This window comes from Arachis ipaensis, chromosome B04, assembly GCF_000816755.2.
Source record: "Arachis ipaensis cultivar K30076 chromosome B04, Araip1.1, whole genome shotgun sequence".
Taxonomy (NCBI): Eukaryota; Viridiplantae; Streptophyta; class Magnoliopsida; order Fabales; family Fabaceae; genus Arachis; species Arachis ipaensis.
This window is the reverse complement of record NC_029788.2, coordinates 129457870-129477723: the sequence shown is the minus strand read 5'-3', so window position 1 is coordinate 129477723 and position 19854 is coordinate 129457870. Positions and strand designations below refer to the sequence as shown.

At 31.3% G+C, this 19854-nt stretch overlaps 3 protein-coding genes across 3 annotated transcripts; 2 read left to right on the top strand and 1 right to left on the bottom strand.

Moving 5' to 3' along the window:
* Positions 5902 to 7458, top strand: LOC107635459 (coumaroyl-CoA:anthocyanidin 3-O-glucoside-6''-O-coumaroyltransferase 1). The gene has a single exon (XM_016338934.2). It carries the CDS (start codon positions 5962 to 5964, stop codon positions 7348 to 7350), a length of 1389 nt encoding a protein of 462 aa, XP_016194420.1. The 5' UTR covers positions 5902 to 5961; the 3' UTR covers positions 7351 to 7458.
* On the top strand, positions 7914 to 10205 carry LOC107635457 (coumaroyl-CoA:anthocyanidin 3-O-glucoside-6''-O-coumaroyltransferase 1-like). Its single transcript, XM_016338931.2, has 2 exons — positions 7914 to 8710; positions 9285 to 10205. The coding sequence occupies exons 1-2, from the start codon at positions 8178 to 8180 to the stop codon at positions 10168 to 10170; spliced, it is 1419 nt and encodes a 472-aa protein (XP_016194417.1). The 5' UTR covers positions 7914 to 8177; the 3' UTR covers positions 10171 to 10205.
* Positions 16476 to 17938, bottom strand: LOC107635462 (receptor-like protein kinase ANXUR2). The gene is made up of 2 exons (XM_021122085.1): positions 17866 to 17938; positions 16476 to 17743 (listed from the first exon to the last, which is right to left on the bottom strand). The coding sequence occupies exon 2, from the start codon at positions 17732 to 17734 to the stop codon at positions 16658 to 16660; it is 1077 nt and encodes a 358-aa protein (XP_020977744.1). The 5' UTR covers positions 17735 to 17743; positions 17866 to 17938; the 3' UTR covers positions 16476 to 16657.

The following is a 19854-nucleotide window of genomic DNA, read 5'->3' as shown; positions in this document are numbered from 1 at the left end:
GTCTATCGTTCTTGATGTCTTGCAAGGATTTTACTTTTAATTGAAGTAATGGTATTTGCCATTATAAGATGAGACGACAAACAAAATAAATTACAAGTTTGGTGTAGTGCAAGTCTTTTAAGTCCCTTAAATAAGTTGGTATATATGAATAAAGAGATAGGAGTGGAACCTAATATGTATAATTTTACCAAAAAATTGTGGAAAAGTATTGTGTCTCTACGGATTGAGTTGTTGACGTGGTTTATAATTTTAGAAAGATTGAATCCTAGAGATAGATTATGTAAGTTTAAGATTGTACCAAAAGCAAAATTTTTTTGTGTATTATGTAAGAAAAAATTGGAGACGGTATATCACTTTTTTTTTTTTTCTCGTGTGATTGTATATGGAAAGTGTGGGGATCAATTTTGGTGGAATAGAGTGTGAATTGGGTTTGGCCACCAACCACCAAAAAATGCTTTGAGGTGTGGATAGATAGAAAAATAAAAAAAGATGTGAAGGAAGTGTGGATAGTGTTATTTTTTTCTATAATATGATGCATATGAAGATGTAGAAATAACATTATCTTTAATAATGGAGTGTTGGTATTAGAAACGTTAAAAGAGGAAGACAAGGAAGTTGTAGAATGTACAAATTGATGGTGTCGGTAATTAATGTGTTTATAAGTACAAATATTAAGTTTAAGATGAATAAAAAGACATAAGAAAATGATTTATGATGATTTGCTGTTTAATACTAGATTCTATTTTTTTTTATTTTGTTGTCCTGTTTATACTGCTATTTTTTAGAATTGGGTGGAGATGTAATTATCTAAAAAAATTTCCTTAAATAAGTAATATGATTTAAATTCTATTTTAATTCTTGAATGTGTTATATGACACCACTCTTATTTAAAAATAGAATTCATCAGTCAGCCCTGTTCTACTAGACAACTAGTTAACCCTTTTAACAATGAATATCTTAATTTTACCCAAAACCTAGAAAAAAATGATTTAACCATGTTATGTTTTAAGAATAAGTTTAATGTTTAAACAATTTTATGTATTTAATATATTAAAAAAGTAAAAAATGATTTTTTTTTAATAATTTTTACTAAAATATTTTTTAACAAGACTTTAAAAAAAAAAGAAATTATAATTTTTAATTAAACAGAGATTTTTACATATGAATGCGTCATTTCCCATACTTCATAGTTTATAGGTCGCGTTTGATTTCTAGATCAGAATAAAATATGAGATTGGAATTTGGAACAGAGACTAACGCGATTTATGACAGGAAGATTTACCACTGAAGCGATATACCTATTAAGAAGGATGATGGAGAGGTATTGTAGTAATAAAAGGGATCTACATATGGTGTTTATTGATTTGGAAAAAGCGTATGATAGGGTACCAAGGGAGGTCTTATGGAAAGTTTTAGAAAAGAGGAGAGTAAGGATCGCATATATTCGGGCAATTAAAGACATTATGATGGGACCACAACTAGTGTGAAGACTCAAGGTGGTGTGACAGAAGAATTTCCTATTGGTATAGGATTAAACCAGGGATCATCTTTAAGTCCATACCTTTTCACATTAGTCTTGGAAGTTCTCACAGAGCACATCCAAGAGCCTGTGCCATGGTGCATACTTTTTGCCGATGATATCGTCCTTATGGGGGAGTCAAGGAAAGACCTAAATAAAAAGTTGGAGTTATGGAGAGAAGCTCTAGAAGTGTATGGTCTGCGCATAAGCCGTAGCAAGACGGAATATATGGAATGTAAGTTCAGTCTGAGAAGGGAAAACCCCAATATAGAGGTGAAGATTGGAGAAAACACCCTACGAAAAGTTAAAAGTTTTAAGTATCTTGGGTGCATCATACAGGATAAAGGAGAGATTGAACAGGATGTAAATCATAGGATCCAAGCAGGTTGGTCAAATTGGCGGAGTGCATCTGGTTTTATATGCGACAAAAAAGTACCTTTAAAACCTAAAGGTAAATTCTATCGCACCGCTATAAGACCGGCTATGCTGTATGGTACAGAGTGTTGGGCGGTTAAAGGGGAGCACGAACATAAGCTGAGTGTGGCAGAGATGAAGATGTTGAGATGAATGAGTGGTCATACGCGATTGGATAAAATAAGGAATGAAGATATAAGGGAGAGAGTTGGAGTAGCACCCATTGTGAAAAAGATGGTTGAATCGCATCTCAGGTGGTTTGGACATGTGAGAAGAAGACCGATAGAACATCCAGTCAGAAGGGTGGATGAGATGGAAGATAGACAAAGGGCGAAAGGCAGAGGAAGACCTAAGAAGACCATCCATGAGGTGGTCAAACGAGACCTACATGTAAACGGTCTCTCTGTAGACATGATACATGACAGAACACAATGGCGTCGTTTGATTCATGTAGCCGACCCCACTTAGTGGGACAAGGCTTTATTGTTGTTGTTGTTGTTGTTGTTGTTGTTGTTGTTGTATATATACATAAGTAGTTATTTTCAATGTAAATAGAACATGATTAGTTTTTATAATATCTAATTTTACAAATTAAAACACTAAAATAATTATTTATAAATAGCGTAAAGTACATTTTTTGTCATTAAAGTTTGACAAAAGTTTTAAAAATATCCCTAAATTTTATTTTGTTTCAATTTTGTCCCAAAAGTTTTCGATTTGCATCAAATATACCCCTGACGGCTAATTTTTCAAAAAAGTTAAGATCGATTCAATAACAATTTCATAAGAACAACCCCTCAACACAAGCAAATCAAGTATAATTTTCATGCATTATTGTTATATTGGTCTTAAATTTTTTGAAATTTAGCCTCCGAATGTATATTTGATGCAAATCGAAAACTTTTGGGACAAAATTGAAACAAAATAAAACTTAGGGATATTTTTAAAACTTTTGCCAAACTTCGGAGACAAAAAATATACTCTACCCTTATAAATATCTGTCTTTTTATATAGGATTATGCTACATATTCATATTTTTTTGTTAACCAAGTCCAATTAAATTTGTCTAAGACAACAAAAATCAATTATGACTAATATTATTTTAAGTTTTATTGTTTAACTTGGTTAGACTTAGTTCATAAAAAGACTTAGATGTGTAGTATTTCTTTTACATATATATAAGTAAATACTTATTTAAAAATTTACTTCTTATACAATTAGAAGTCAATTCTTATTGAAATTCATAGTTAAAAAATCTATAATGTCCCTAATGACAGGGTTCGCCACAGGTTTGTGTTGAAGCGTGAACAAGTGGAGATTTTGAAGAGATTGGTTTATACTAAATACCAAAGCCTATTACATGTATCAACATTTGTTGTGACATGTGCTTTGATTTGGGTTTGTAAGGTAAAATCATCAGAAGATGATATAAAAAGTAGTGGTAATGATGAAGAATTATACCTAAGCTTTTGGGTAGATTGTCGTTACCTTGCTGAATTGAAAATTCCCTTAACATATTTTGGGAATTGCTTGGTTAATGGCATTGTAGGAATTAAGAGAAGCAAGCTAGTGGGGCAAAATGGTATTTTTGAAGCAGCTGCTGCACTTAGAAGCAAGATTAAAGAATTGCAATCTGGTCCTTATGAACGTGCTGAAACATTGATGTCAATTTTTAGTAAATTTGCAACAATGGGGCATCGTATGACGGGAATTGCAGGTTCACCAAAGTTGGATGCATATGAAAGTGATTTTGGGTGGGGAAAACCCAAATTGAGTGAAGTACTTCATGTAAATTCTCCAGAGTTGGTGTCTCTTTCTGATTGTAGGGACAAAGAAGGTGGAATTGAAGTTGGTGTAGCATTCGGGAGGGCTCAAATGCAAAAATTCAACACTATTTTGGAAGAGATCCTTGCTAATATTGCACTTCATGATCATGAAAAGGTTCAAGTTTTCGGCTAGTTTTAAATAAAATATTTAAGGGTTTTTATTTTAGTCTATCGTTCTTGATGTCTTGCAAGGATTTTACTTTTAATTGAAGTAATGGTATTTGCCATTATAAGATGAGACAAACAAAAACAAATTACAAGTTTGGTATAGTGCAAGTCTTTTAAGTCCCTTAAATAAGTTGGTATATATGAATAAAGAGATAGGAGTGGAATCTAATATGTATAATTTCACGAAAAAATTGTGGAAAAATATTGTGTTTCCACCGGTTGAGTTGCTGATGTGGTTTATAATTTTAGAAAGATTGAGTCCTAGAGATAGATTATGTAAGTTTAAGATTGTGCCAAAAGCAAAATCTTTTTATGTATTATGTAAGAAAAAATTGGAGACGGTATATCACTTTTTTTCCATGTGATTGTATATGGAAGATGTGGGGATCAATTTTGGTGGAATAGAGTGTGAATTGGGTTTGGCCACCAACCACCAAAAAATGCTTTGAGGTGTGGATAGATAGAAAGATAAGAAAAGATGTGAAGGAAGTGTGGATGGTGTTATTTTTTTTCTATAATTCCATGCACATGGAGATATAGAAATAATGTTGTTTTTAATAATGGAGTGTAAAGATAAGAAAAGATGTGAAGGAAGTGTAGATGGTGTTATTTTTTTTTTTTTTTCTATAATTTGATGCATATGGAGATATAGAAATAATATTGTTTTTAATAATGGAGTGTTAGTACTAGAAACGTTAAAAGAGGAAGATAAAAAGTTGTAGAATGCACAAATCAATGGTGTTGGTAATTAATGTGTTTATAAGTACAAATATTAAGTTTAAAATAAATAAAAAGACATAAGAAAATGATTTATGGTGATTTGATGTTTAATGCTAGATTCTATTTTTTCTTTTATTATTGTTGTCCTGTTTATACTGCTGTTTTTTAGAATTCCCACATTCTTTATAATTGGAAAGAAGATGTAATTATCTAAAAAAACTTCCTTAAATAAGTAATATGATTTAAATTCTATTTTAATCCTTGAATGTGTTATATGCCACCACTCTTATTTAAAAATAGAATTCATCATCAGTCAGTCCTATTCTACTAGATAACTAGTTAACCCTTTTAACAATGAATATCTTAATTTTACACAAAACCTAGAAAAAAATGATTTAACCATGTTATGTTTTAAGAATAAGTTTAATTTTTAAAATATTTTATGTATTTAATATATTAAAAAAGTAAAAAATGATTTTTTTAAATAATTTTTACTAAAATATTTTTTAACAAGACTTTAAAAAAATAAGAAATTATAATTTTTAATTAAACAGAGATTTTTACATATGAGTGCGTCATTTCCCATACTTTATAGTTTATATAGGTCGCGTTTGATTTGTAGATCAGAATAGAATATGAGATTGGAATTTGGAAGAGAGACTAACGCAGCCTAACGTATTCCCTCACGTCATGGCAACTATGAACGTTGACCTTTTTTTACACAATACGATATAGCTCTACAAGTTGCATATTTTTATTTTTAATATTGGGTTAACAATGGTGTTTTTTTAAATTGTGATCTATTGTACTATTTTTTTAAAATGTGAAATAATTTAATTTATGGAGTATAAATCGAACCATCCGATTTTTAAGAGTTACATAAATCGGACTGTCCAATTTTTAGTACAAAAATCAGACCGTCCGATTTCTGTACTCGGACCGTCTTTAATTTTTTAAACACAAATCGATGGGTTCGATTTGTGTACCCCAAATTTTTAAAATTTTTTAAACACAAATTAAAAGGTCCGATTTGTATACCTTCCATAATTTTAAAAAACACCAAAAATTATCATGTTAAAATATAACACTCTTCCTACTTTCATATTCAAATTTTTTAGCCCTACAAGTTGAAGTTTTGAGCATGTGGTCCTACATACATGACAGTATTTTTTTTCTGAGCAATTTGTTTATCTTTAATCTAATAATATTTTATTCTTTTCTTCCTTTTCTAGTCTTATATCTACACATAGTCATCGGTTATTTATAGAATCAAAATGTAAAGTACCAAATTAAGAGTTCCATTATTAAAACTTGATGGCTAATAAAAGAGTGAAGGTGATAGAGCAGTGTCATATTGGTCCTCCACCAGGTTCGGTTTCTTCAACTTCTATTCCCCTTACATTCTTTGATATTCCATGGCTTTGTTGCCCTCCAATCAAACGCGTTTTCTTCTATGAATTCCATTATCCCAAAACACACTTCTTACAACAAGTGATTCCAAATCTCAAACAATCACTTTCACTCACTCTCAAACACTTCTTCCCTTTCTCTTCCAACATAGTTTTCCCTCCAAAGCCACAAACTCCACACATTCTCTACAAAGAAGGTGACACTCTTCCCTTCATAGTTGCTGAGTCCACAACAACAAATCTCAACAACCTCGTATCTGACTCACCAAGAGATGTCACGTGCTTGCACCCTTTTGTTCCTGTTTTGCCCTCACCACGTGCCTTGGAAGAAGATGAAAGTGGAACCTTGTTGATTTCTCCTATGGCCATTCAGGTAACTATCTTCCCCAACTCCGGCTTAGCCATATGCATTACTTTCAGACACGTGGTTGCTGATGGGAGAGCGTTTCATCACTTCATGAAGTTTTGGGCCTCGCTTTGTGGGCCTAAAGTGGGCCTTGATTTACCATTGCTTGATAGGAACATGATCCAAGACCCAAATGGGCTCAGGCCCATTTTCCTAGAAGCTATTTGGAATATCCCGATTAAAACCATGGAATCCACAGGCCAAGTTAATAATGTTCCTAGTGACATGGTGAGGCGCACGTTTGTGGTGAGGAATGAGCATGTTGAGAATTTGAAGAAATATGTGACTACTAAATGCCAAAACCATGGTCTAGAGACATTGCATGTTTCGACATTTGTGGTGACATGTTCTTTGATTTGGGTTTGTAAGGTGAAATCAGAAGATAATACCAAAGATGATGATGAATTACACATCTTGGCAATTATGGCAGATTCTCGTAACCTTCCTCAATTTTCAATTCCATTAACATACTTTGGTAATTGTGTGGTTTGTGGCAATGCAGAAATTACTGAGAGCAAATTAGTGGGGCAAAATGGTATTTTTGAAGCTGCCATTGCTATTGGAAGCAAAATTAGATGCTTGCAATATGAAGGTTATAAAGGAGCTGAAACATTAATGTCAAATTTTACTGAGTTTGCTACATTGGGGAAGCATATGTTATTAACTGCTGGTTCACCAAAGTTGGATGTGTATGAAACTGATTTTGGGTGGGGAAAGCCTAAGATGAGTGAAGTAGTTCAAGTAGAGTCTTCAATGTCAATTTCACTCTCTGATTGCAAGGGCAAAGGTGGAATTGAAGTTGGGATAGCACTTGGAAGGACTCAAATGATGAAATTCAATAGCCTTATGGAACAGTTCCTTGAAGAAATTGCAGTTCATGATTCATGATTCATGATTCAGACTTTGCTTGGATGAACTTCTAAGAAAATATCTTTTTTTGAGTTATTTCTTTTTAAAAGATCTTATGAAAAAGTAAAAGTAATTTTATATTTGGTATCTCATGCAAAAAGATCTTTTTATCTATTAATTATATTTGGGTATAACAATATAAAAGTATTTTTTTATTTATTTATTACATGAAAAATATCTTTTTTTTAAGAAAAAAAGATCTTTTAAAAAAAAGATATAAATTACAGCTTCTCAAAAAAGATATTTTTTTAATTTTTTTTAGTGCTTTTACTTTTACTACTAGAATCAAAATAATGCACCGAAAACAAGCACTCAAAATATAATATATTGTAAACGACTACAACAATGAGGCCACCATATTCTGTAATGATCATTAAAATATAATGTTATTATTTAAAAATAATCACGATTATAGTCCTCATATTCCCTACTACTTGATTTATTTTAAGGAAAAGTCTAGGGGGCCAGCAATTTTATTGCATTTTGGCCAGCATGTAACCAGTAGAAAAAGGTGAGCCATTGGATGAAATCTCACACCAATCTCACACCATCAAATCATCATTGATGGCTAGTTGATGGCTACCAATCACAAATGTTGCTGGCCCCCTAGCATTACTCTTATTTTAAAGTATCATTGTGAAATATACATGTGCAGTCACGAGACTCAAGACATATAGTGGAGAAACAAAAGCTCTAGCCTCTAGGGAATCTTACCCCTCTCCTATCAGCATCCTATGAGCGTGCTTTGCTAGGGAAGACATGGGGAATCAACACAAACTCTGAATCTGAAACCCAAGTTTCGTTCCATGGAGAACAAGGTGATGAATCATGATGACACAGTAGTGAAGGTGATAGAGCAATTTCAAGTAGGTCCTCCACCAGGTTCTGTTCCTTCTCCAACCTCCATTTCCCTTTCTTTCTTTGATGTTCCTTATTTATGCATGCCTATAACATGCAAACGCATTTTCTTCTATGAATTCCCTTACTCCAAAACACACTTCTTACAAAAAGTGCTTCCAAATCTGAAACAATCACTTTCACTCACTCTCAAACACTTCTTCCATTTCTCTTCAAACATAGTTTTCCCTCAAAAGCCACAAACCCCTCACATTCTCTATTCAGAAGGTGACACTCTCACTTTCATAGTTGCTGAGTCCACAACAACAAATCTCGACAACCTCGTATCTGACACACCAAAAGATGTCACGTGCTTCCACGCTTTTGTTCCTATGTTGCCTTCTCCACGTGCCTTAGAGGATGGCACCTTGTTGATACCTCCCATGGCTATTCAAGTCACTATCTTCCCTAACTCTGGCTTCGCCATATGCATCAATTTCAGGTATATATGGATTTTCACGTGCAGTTTGGATTATTAATGTTGAAGGAAAAAAACAAATTTCAATCCAAATTGTATTATTTGAATTTTGGGTGAAATTTCATCCAATCTTTTTGCACTTGCCATTAGTTCGGTTTGGTCAATTTTAACAATATTTCAGTAAATAAATGCAAATTATGCAATATAAATATATAAGTAAAAAAAAAAAAATACCAAAATGCTATTTAGAATTATCTTAATAAAATTTGTGAGTTGGTTGATAGGAAAAAAAATTATGAGGCATGAGGAAAGAAAAATAATGATCAAAATTCAAATACTCTCCATTCTCTCATAATCAATTAATATAAAAGAACAACAAAAAATAAATATTAGAACTTTTAGCCATAAATATTTTGATGTTATATTATAGAATCTTTTTCTTAAATTTTGAAATTATTAGGTGAAATACATGAATTATGATACATCTTGAGATCCAATATAAATTGGATCAGATCTGTTCTAAAGTTAAATATTAGAAAGACCGAATATAATTTAGATTATTGTGGTTTTGTTTAAGCTTTCAATCCTATTATTTCAGTCATGTGGTTGTAGATGGGAAGGGATTCCATCACTTCATGAAGTTTTGGGCCTCAGTTTGTGGATCTAAAGAGAATAATATTGTTCTGCCATCTCATGATAGAGACATGATTGAAGACCCAAATGGGCTTAAGGCTATTTTCTTAGAAACAGTGTGGAATTCTCCAAGAGAAAGGTTCATGAGCCTTGGCCACAATGTTCTTAGCGACAATAACCATGTTCGACTCACGTTTGTTTTGACGCGTGACCATGTTGATAATTTGAAGAAATATGTGTCTACTAAGTGCCAAAGACATGGTCTAGAGATATCACATTTGTCAACCTTTGTTGTCACATGTTCTTTGTTTTGGGTTTGTAAGATAAAATTAGAACAAGATATTAAAACTAATGATGATGAAGAACTTTACCTATGTTTTTGGTTAGATTGTCGTACTCGTAACATTGGTGAATTGGAAATTCCCTCAACGTACTTTGGAAATTGTTTGGTTAATGGCATTGTTGCAATTAAGAGGAGCAAGCTAGTGGGGCAAAATGGTATTTTTGAAGCAGCTATTGCTATTGGAAGCAAAGTAAGAGAAATGCAATCTGAACCTTATAAATGTGCTGAAAGATTGAAGTCAATTTTTAGTGAAGTTGCTACAATAGGGCACCGTATGTTGCGGATTGCATCTTCACCAAAGTTGGATGTGTATGAGACAGATTTTGGGTGGGGAAAACCCAAATTGAGTGAAGTAGTTCACCTACATTCTCAGTTGGTGTCCCTCTCTGATTGTAGGGACAAAGAAGATGGAATAATTGAAGTTGGTGTAGCACTTGGGAGGACTCAAATCCATAAATTCAACACCATTTTAGAAGAGGAGCTTGCAAATATTGTAGTTTGTGACTAATCAAATGGCACAATCTTAGTGGTCATGCTTTATTGTTATAAGTGGAACAATGTTATTCGAATTCTAATATTTCAAGACATGTTTCGGAGAATTGTCTTCATATCTATTTATTTTGCAATGCTCTCCCTGAAGCCTTATGGTTACTAAAGTTTCTACCTATACTGTAAAGTACAAAATTCAATAATGTTGTAGTACTTTTAATTGAAATCAGTGTATAACTGCAATTATAAATTCACAATGTAAGAGTAGATAAGCCATTGAAAATTAAGACCTGCGCAAACTTATTCTAAAAATAGCTTTGCTTTGATTTCTAGGACAGTAGAGGTTTAGAGAGTAGAGAGTATGTTTATTGCCACACCAACAGGCAACATGTGCATAATTTTACAGCCAGCAAGGAAGGAATTAAAAAGTATTGTATTTTGTGGCCAGCACTTAACCATCGAAAGAAAAGTGAGTGATCTTTCACCATTAAATGTAATCTCATACCATTAAAAATACTATTGATGGCCAATTGATGGTTACAAAACACAAAAGTTGCTGCCCCTTAACACTCTTCAAAATATATTATTAGGCTGCTAGACTAAAAATACCTGCTGACTAATATAACATAAAATTGTTGTACACGTAACTTTTCTCTTTTGAAAATCTATATATATATATATTTCATCCTTCTCGATAAAAGTTTTATTTGAAGGGGATGCTACGGTAAAGATGCCATTTTTATCTTTTCGTAAGGACGTTTTTCATTTTGTGGTTGTTATTGATTTAAAAGCGTATCACTAAAAGTGTTGCTTAAAGAGAAAGTATTACCCTTAATCGTTAACTTGGCTCTGATACCAATTTTTTAGAGTCGACTTTTCTTTTAATTTCTTTTTCGAAATTTCTATTAACTCTTCATATTTTACTTCGAATAAGTTTATAATTTGTATAGATTCAATTGGTGGTGCTTTATTTAAAGGATTTTGATAAAAATAATTTGCAAATTTATAATTTAAAGTATTGACCATTTTTACTATTTCTCTTGTATGATTATTTATTACTAGTCCTTGATGTATATTTATAATTCTGATTTCATTTTTATAGTTTTTCAATCTTATTTTAGTTTATAATATTCTTTTTTGCATGGATTATTGTATATAAAATCTTTTATCTGTTTATAATTTCTCAAATCCTCAAAAACTTCTTTTATTTCTACACTTTCTGTTGTTTCTAAATATCTTTTTAATTTTTTAACTTCATTCTCCATTTTTTTCTTTCAATAGCTTTAATTCTTTTAAGTCATAATATGGTTTTCCAGGCATTTATAAAATTTTTTAAGTTTAATTCCAACTTGTTTATATTTATTCTTATTTCTATCCTTTTTATTATAAGGTCATTAATTTTGATCTGAAGATTATTTAATTCCCTTTTATACTCCTTTATTTTACTTTTTAATTTTTTTGCCCTTTTTTTTTTATTTTATTTTCTGGTTTTTCAATCTTTTTATGCTTCATTATTTATTTTAGAATTTCTGCAAACTCTATCATCGATTCATCACTATTTTCTAGAGATTCTATTAATTTTTCTAGCTCTTCAACTTCTCTTTTCAACTTGTCATAAATTATTTTTAGAGCTTCAAATGCTCTTTGATTTATTTCAGAAAATTGTAAATAATTCAACCGATTTTCTCTTTCAAAGAGCTCTTGTTTCTTGTCTTGATAAGTTACATATATTTCTTCTTTATTTATTGTCATAATTTAAGATTGCTAAGTTTATTGGTGAATTAATTCCTTTCATATATGTAGATTTGATTAAGACTTGTATAGTACTAATATGAATCCATCCGATTTTAGATCTTTTTTGTTGATCCTTAATTTTCTCAATCTGTTTACTCAATTCTTCATCATTTATCAAAGCTATTTCAAGTTCTTCATTGGCGGATTTTATCTTTATAGGGGCTTCAAGTTGAATTTTTCCATAGTATATTATATTTTTCTATTAAAAACTTCTTTTAAAGGGTTTTGTTTATTAAAATTTTTATTTGATTTGAGATTTAATTCTGTTTTTAGAACAGCCTGTTTTTCATTATCTAATAAAGCAGTTAATCTATAATAATCAGATTCTTCTGTTAATTCTAAACTTTCTAAATAATTCATAATTGAAAGACTAGGATGAAGATGTACCTTTCTAGAGAAAAACTTCCTTTATTTAGTATATTTTACATAAGGTGTTTTTATCTCCAAAGGGGAGATTGTAGATACTAACTCCAGATGGGAGTTTAGAACTATTTTTCCCTAAGGGAATTCTTCCTCAGACTATAGAATCGCCTCGGTAGCTTCCTCCTTACTCTCCTAGCATATGAGTACTCTTAGCCTTCTACTTTCTATTGTCTGATGCTCTTACAATTGCCTAAGCAATCTATTTATAATGGTTGGGTCTGATGGACAATTCCCATCCTTACCCTTCTTATGACGTCATTGCTTACGTCATTGTTTATTATCTTGCACCAGCTACATTGTTAGTGCTCTATGACCTAAGTGCTTACGTCATTATGCAATAATGTTGAGAGATGCTTCAGATGCACTGTCTTCCTCTTTTATCATGTGGCCTTCAGATGCATTGTCTTCTTCCTTTATCATGTGGGTTGATTCCGTTTCATTATTGCTTTCTTCAGATATTTCTGAGGCACATAGCTGGCATTTGTGGTCTTCTCTGTCTTTTATCAAATAGCAGAGATTCTTCTTTATCCTTTCAGTGAGTTTTTCTAAAAGTCCAGATAAGTTGTAGAATGCTGATTCAAATTCCACCAAGAGTCTCATCTCTCTTTCTTCAATTTCATTTCTCTTACTGGATACAAGTAGAGTATTTCTACTTTTATAATTAATCCTTGTGTGAGATTCTTTCGTTATTTTTTGAGTTCTTTCAAAGACCCTTGCTAATGTGCTGGCTAGCCTTCCTTCATGACTGTAAATTATTAAATCTTGAATCTGATCAATTGGTTGAAAATTTCCTGGGAAGACGGACATGAATATTACTTGGTGTGCTGGAACCAAGCATTCTTCTTCTTCATTAAAAATAGGTTGACTGTTTGTAAATTTTAGGGATATATCCCTTAGATTTACATTGTCAATCATATTTTTAAATCTCTTTACTGCATCAACGAATCCTGCAGGAAACTTACTAATAATTTTTAGATCATTAAAAATTAAAATTGTATCAATTAATCCATACTGAAAAAACTGATAAGTGTCAGATGGGGAAGCCTCTGGAAATATAACCAGCTTTGTTAGCTGTTCTTTGGCAATAGGATAATATCTCAAAATTGCCCTTTTTTCTTTAGTCCAATTCAGGACTATATTAAGGGTTTCTCTGAGATTTGATCTACAGACCCTTTTCTTTTCCTTGATTTCAGCCCTTGTAGGAATGTTTCTTATTATCCCTGTTCTCTGGGTTTGAATTGGAGTTTTATCTGCTCTTTTTAGGGTTTGCTCTGGATGAAGAGCTTCATATTTCCTGAAGGATTCCTTTGCCTCTTCCAGTGTTAAAAACCCTCCTTTATGAATTATCCTTGATTGATGTGTGAATGGTGCTGCTTTTTCCCAGGCATCATATACTCATTTCATGGGGCCATTATAAATTACATAATATTTTTTTATCTTGGGTGGATTTTTTAATAATTTCAGCAATTGTTTTATTTTCTGAAATTTTTTCTTTACCTGATTTGTCCACCATGCTTAGCTGGCTGAACTCTGATGGTTTTGCTTGTTGTGTTGATTTCATTGCTTCAATGGCCTTCTTGAGGGATTGGATCTGTATTCTTATTTGCTGACAATGCTTGCATTTTTCGAGTTCTTGCTCATATTTTTGAATTTCTTGATCTAATGCGTTGTAGACGAACTCCATTCTCTTGTTAATGTATCTGCAATAACATTTTTGTCACCCTTAATATATTCAATTTTTATTGGATATTGTAACAAAAATAATTGCCATCTTACCAATCGTCCATGATTATAATCAACTTTTAAATTATATCGTATGAAACCTATTAGGTAACTTGAATCTGTCCTTAATGTAAATTCTCTGGGTAGTAAATCAATTTTCCATTTCTTAAGAGATTTAATTGCTGCTAGAGTTTCCTTTTCATGAGTGGTATATCTCTATTCTGTTGGAGTAAAAGTCCCTGAAATATACCTGCAAAGTAATTCCTTTGGAGAATATTTAGAATCTAATGATTCTTTTTCTTGTTTAACCTATAATTTTGAATAAAAATTTCAGCCATCTCTGCTTTTTGGTCAATTTTATGTATTGATTTGTCAGCTATTCTAACTCTTAATGGTTTCTTTAATTTTTTCCAATCAAGTTTTATATTTGTACTAGCAAAGTATTGTGTTGCTCCAGTATCTATGAAAGCATTTGTAAACTTTTCTGTTATTTTTATAGTAACAAATGTGGCATTATTACTCAGTCTCTGAGTCTGTTTCTGAGACATATTCAAAAATATAGTCTAAGTTATCATCAGATTCTTCTAATGGTTCCATGAAACAAGACTTAGCAATTTCTATTTGCTTAGTAAGATCCTTTTTATCCTTCTTTTTTGGACATTCATTTGCATAGTGTACTTCTTCTTGGCAATACCAACACTTACAATTTTCTTTTTTATTCGGGCAATAGTCATTTTTTTGTCTTTTGTTTTTATTGTTATTTCTTTTTCTAAAATACCTCTTTTTTCTCCAGTTTGGATAGTATTTTCTTTTTCTAAATTGATATTTTCTTTTTCTTTGAAAATTTTTATTAAGACCATATTTTTGGGGTATCTCTTCATTATCCTGACAGCAAATTCTAATTATATTTGCAAATTTTTTTGAGTCGCTTCTTGCATACAACGTTCTTTTATTTCCTCTCTTATTGCAGAGGTTGCTCCACCAAAATTATTTTCAATTGTCCCTCTATTTATTTCTCTTATAAATCTTCCCATTATAAATTCATTAGCAGGATATGGAAGTTTTGTTATATACATACTAAGATAATGATTTTTATCTTCTTCTTTTAGTTTGTAATAATGTATTCTATATTCACATATATAAGACTTCACATTACATAGATCATATATCTGAATATTAGCTAAATGGTTTTTTGCTTCTTGATATTCTTTATTATAGACTTCTTGTTTATGATCTATAATATTTTTTCCAAAAAATTCTTTATATAGAATCATCATTATATATAATATTTTATCATAAGCTGTTGTTTTTGTTGCTAATTCTTCTATTATTTAGTTTTCTATTGATGTCATATAATCTCTTATAATTCCTTTAGTATGAAACCCTATGTAATTCCAAATATCTCTTCCAGACAATTCACTAAGTTTTGGATTAGTAAAGGCTTCTAATAAGAAGGAATTCAACCAATTTTTGAAAATTTATTTTTCATTCTTTTTACAGTCTAAGTCAAGCATTCTTTCTCTTTCCATTTCTTGGATTTTAGGAACGTATTTTGATGGTATTTTTGTATATTTTGAATCTTTATTTATAAATCTTTTTTTAAAAGCATAGTTATCAAAACCTGTTTCCATTTAAATTGAGATTGATTATCCTTAGATGTTCCAACTTCATTTTTTACTTGTATTGGAATTGCTGGTTCTTCGTCACTTGAATAATCTAGGATGTGTTCTTCATTTTCTATATTTTCAGAATTTACTAATTCTTCTTCTATTTGAAATCCCTGTTCCATAATATTATTTTCTTGAGTCATTTTTAATTGTTTAAAAAACATTGTAACTTCTTCTAATTTTTCTTCAATATTCATAATTTCAATGGTGGTTTTACTTTTAAATCTATTACGTTGATTATATTTTGAAACTTTTCTTCTTTGGGATTCTCTTTTTCCTTATTTCTTTGAAATTTTATGAATACTAATATTTCTTCAAGCATATCTACTATAGAATTTAATTGTGGGTTAAAAGTATGATAAAGATGTGGAGAATCATTTCCATGGTAACATTTTTTTGAAATTCCGTGTGAAAAATAAGTTTTTTCAGGTTTTTGAAGTCCTTCAATAAAACTTATAGTAAAATAAAGATTTTGAGAAAAATTATTTTATATTGATTTTAAGAATTCGGTATCATTACAATTAACATTAGTTAAAATCATTAATTTTTGATCTATTAATTTTGATAATTTAATTATTTCTTCTCTTAAATCTTCTAATTTACTTTTTTTTATTAGGTGACGCTTTTCTTTGTGAAGAGTTACGGTTTTAAGTGAAAAGTGTGGCTTTAAAATATATGGTTTAGATTTTGCCACGTAAGCGTCTTTACCATAAAGTCATTTTTGGGATCTTTATTTAAGTGGTGCCCTTTATTTGAATACATTGACAACAACAATAGCAATAAATTAATAATAATCTCTGCACACATATTTGTGTCATTTAACAGGCAGCAAAGAAGGAAACAGAAACATGATTAGTATAAGAAGCACAAGAAATTCAGCTGATACTTGCTCTTAGACTCTTAGTCACTACTTACTTCCGAGAAAGAGCCTTCCTCCATTGAAGCATCAAAGGTCAGATCACCATTACTTATACAACCTGAAAATATATCGGACAAACAAGTAGTGGATAATAAAGTATAGGGAGCAGCATTGGTGTTTGTAATATCAGCTTGTTCCTGCAATGAGAGAGCATTCTCAAGCAGTATCTCAACTTGGCCCATTGTAGGTCGCTCATCTGCTTCGTGCTGCAAGCAACTCTGTATGACACTAGTGAATACCTGCCAACATTCTGGTGCAATCTTCCCATTCAGATTTGGATCTATTGTCTCCTCAAGAGTGTCGGCATCATGTTTGAAGCGCGAAACACCGTGGCCCATCACGAATTGCAGAACCATACCAAAGGAGAAAACATCACTTTTATCAGTGACATAACCATGCCGGATGTGTTCAGGAGCAATGTATCCAACTGTGCCTGCAACGCAATCTACTTCAATTTTCTTTTCCTTTGATGCAGAGAGCGCTCCGTACAATGATAACTCAAAACCCGAGATTTTGGGAACCATATTCCCATCCAATAGAATGTTATGAGGCTTTATGTCACGATGAATGATACAACAACGCTTGGCTCCAACGTGAAGGTAGTGTAGAGCACGTGCTACTCCGATGCAGATCTCTAGTCTCTTCTTCCATGACAGTGGTTCTTTGTTCTTATTATTCAAGTAATCATGGAGTGATCCATTCGCCAGGTACTCATATACAACAATACGTTTCTTTTTTTGGTAGCAGAAGCCTATAACGGAGATTATATTTGTGTGACGAAGCTCACATAGCATCTCAATTTCCTTCTTGAACTCATAATACCAAATAGGCATCACCTTCAATGCGATCGTATGATCACTTGCATCACCATTATTATGTTTGAGACAACCTTTGTAAAACTTACCAAAGCCTCCTTCTCCAATTTGAAGATTCTTGTCAAAGCCGTTGGTTGCCTTTCTAAGAGCTTGAAACGAAAAATGATGGCATTGCTCTTCTATTACTATTGGATATTTTCCCCCCTTCTTTGAATCACCAAAGCGTAAACATTTGAGAAACATTATTCCAATCTGAAACAATGTCAGTCATGAACAGATACATGAGACTTAAGATTATTTCTTTTCTGATCTGTAGAAACTTACCAAATAATCATTTACATATATACATATAGAGAGAAAAGTTTGCCAAGTACCTTATGGAGAAGTGAAGTACCTGAAGCCTGGGTGAAGACGAAGTTAGAGACAAAAGCTTGCTTGACTAGTTTGATTCTGCTTCTTCACTTGTTATGTTTTCGTTATATAATTGCATCTCCGTTTTTTGCTTAACGCGTTCCCTGTCGAAAATCAAAGTCAAACAAGCGTAGAAGATGGGAATGGAAATGGAATCAATAGGACTTCCGAATTTACCTGGAAATGCATGCTTTCTTATATTTACATTTTAGAGTCAAGAGTTTCATTGAATGGGTCCTTGTATTAATTAACCACTGGACTAACTCAAATGTTAATGAGTATATAGTAATTTACTTCAAAAATAAATAAAAATAACACTAACAGCTTAACGCCTTAACCTAACACAAGTATCAATGCAAATGTAAAGAGGAGAAAATTAGTGGGACAAAATAATATTTTTTGTTGTCCATATGTCAGCTGCATAAAGATTTCTGAAAATTAACCCTATATTTTTAACGAGGAATGTTAGGGATCAGTAATTTTTGTAATTTGTAACCATAAAATAGCTATTAACAATGATTTTAATAGTGTGAGATTTCATCCATGACTTATTTTTCTTGTTGATTACATACTGACCAGAATTTAAAAGGTTGCTGTCCCTATACTTTTCCATTTTTAACTATGCATGTTGTCATGTGTCCATCCATTTGCGTATACTTTACTTTCTAATGGTTTATTTTGTTACTCTATTTAAATCGAAGAGACAAAACTGACAGTGGTGTGACGCCGTAGTGTTTTAAAATATCTGGTTAATATTGTAATTTCAACCCAATATCCTCGTAAATAAAGGATTGACCTCTTTAACTTGTTCAATTATTATTGAAAGAATTAATTTCTATTATTATGATTGATACTAATCATCACTACTCTAACTTAATTAATTTAATTAAAATAAATTTTTAAACCATGATAAAATTCATTTTGCAAATTATAATTTCTAACCAATTTTTTGTAAATTAATATATAATTTATTTTATGTGACATGTTAATTTTTTATTGATTAATTTTTTATTTAGTTATTAATTACACTGTTACTTTAGATTGCTTAAATTTGATCAAAATTAATATTTAACTATGGTTTGTTACTTTACATTTGAATTCTTGTGTAATTTTTAAAAAATATTATCCCAATTTAAAATTTTCAATTTTTTTAATGTCATTTTTTGGAAAAAAAAAAAGAATAATAGAATAATAGAGAAGGAGCTATTAGCTATATTATTTATATTTTTAAATAGTAATAAACAGGAGTATTTAAATCCAGACCGATCCAAAAAAATTGCAAAATCTCATTGATGTAAATCGAAAATGGAAACAAATCACTCAATTTTAGGATTGGTTTTATTGCGATTTTGATTCGGTTTGCAGTTTTACTGTGCACAATCAAACCAAACTAAACCAAATCGCGTATTGTATATAATAATAATAATAATAATAATAATAATAATAATAATAATACCCCCTAGTACTTAGAAGTGTCACACACACACACCAGTCTCTACAAACACAAACCCTAACCTAAAAAAGAAACTCCTCTCTCGTATTCGTATTTCACTCGCTCTTACTCATTCTCTCTCACCATCACACGTCTTCTGCTGTCTCCTCTTCTCAATGATGTCGTTTGTCGCCTCCTCTTCTCAGTGACACTGTTGTCGTCTCCTCTTCTCGGTGACGCCGCTGCTATCTCCTCTTATCAGTATGTTTGTACTTATTTTTGTTTAATTTTGTATTGTTCTAGAGGAATTTGTTCTTATTTTTGTTAAACTTTATGTCGTTCTTGTTATTTTTGACAATTTGGTCTTGTTGATTAAAATTTGTTAAACTGTGTTAAATTAAGTATTTTGTTCTTGTTGATTGAATTTTGTTTTTTTATCTACATACATTAATTAACTTTACTATTTTAATATATTTAAATTGCTGATATTTATTTTATTATATTTTATTGTAGAATTTGA

Excerpts from the sequence above, each read along its gene's own strand:
- LOC107635459 (XM_016338934.2), top strand. The coding sequence starts at position 5,962 with ATGGCTAATAAAAGAGTGAAGGTGATAGAGCAGTGTCATATTGGTCCT.
- LOC107635457 (XM_016338931.2), top strand. The coding sequence starts at position 8,178 with ATGGAGAACAAGGTGATGAATCATGATGACACAGTAGTGAAGGTGATA. Across the intron at positions 8,711-9,284 it reads GCCATATGCATCAATTTCAG|TCATGTGGTTGTAGATGGGA; the intron begins GTATATATGGAT and ends CTATTATTTCAG.
- LOC107635462 (XM_021122085.1), bottom strand. The coding sequence starts at position 17,734 with ATGTTTCTCAAATGTTTACGCTTTGGTGATTCAAAGAAGGGGGGAAAA.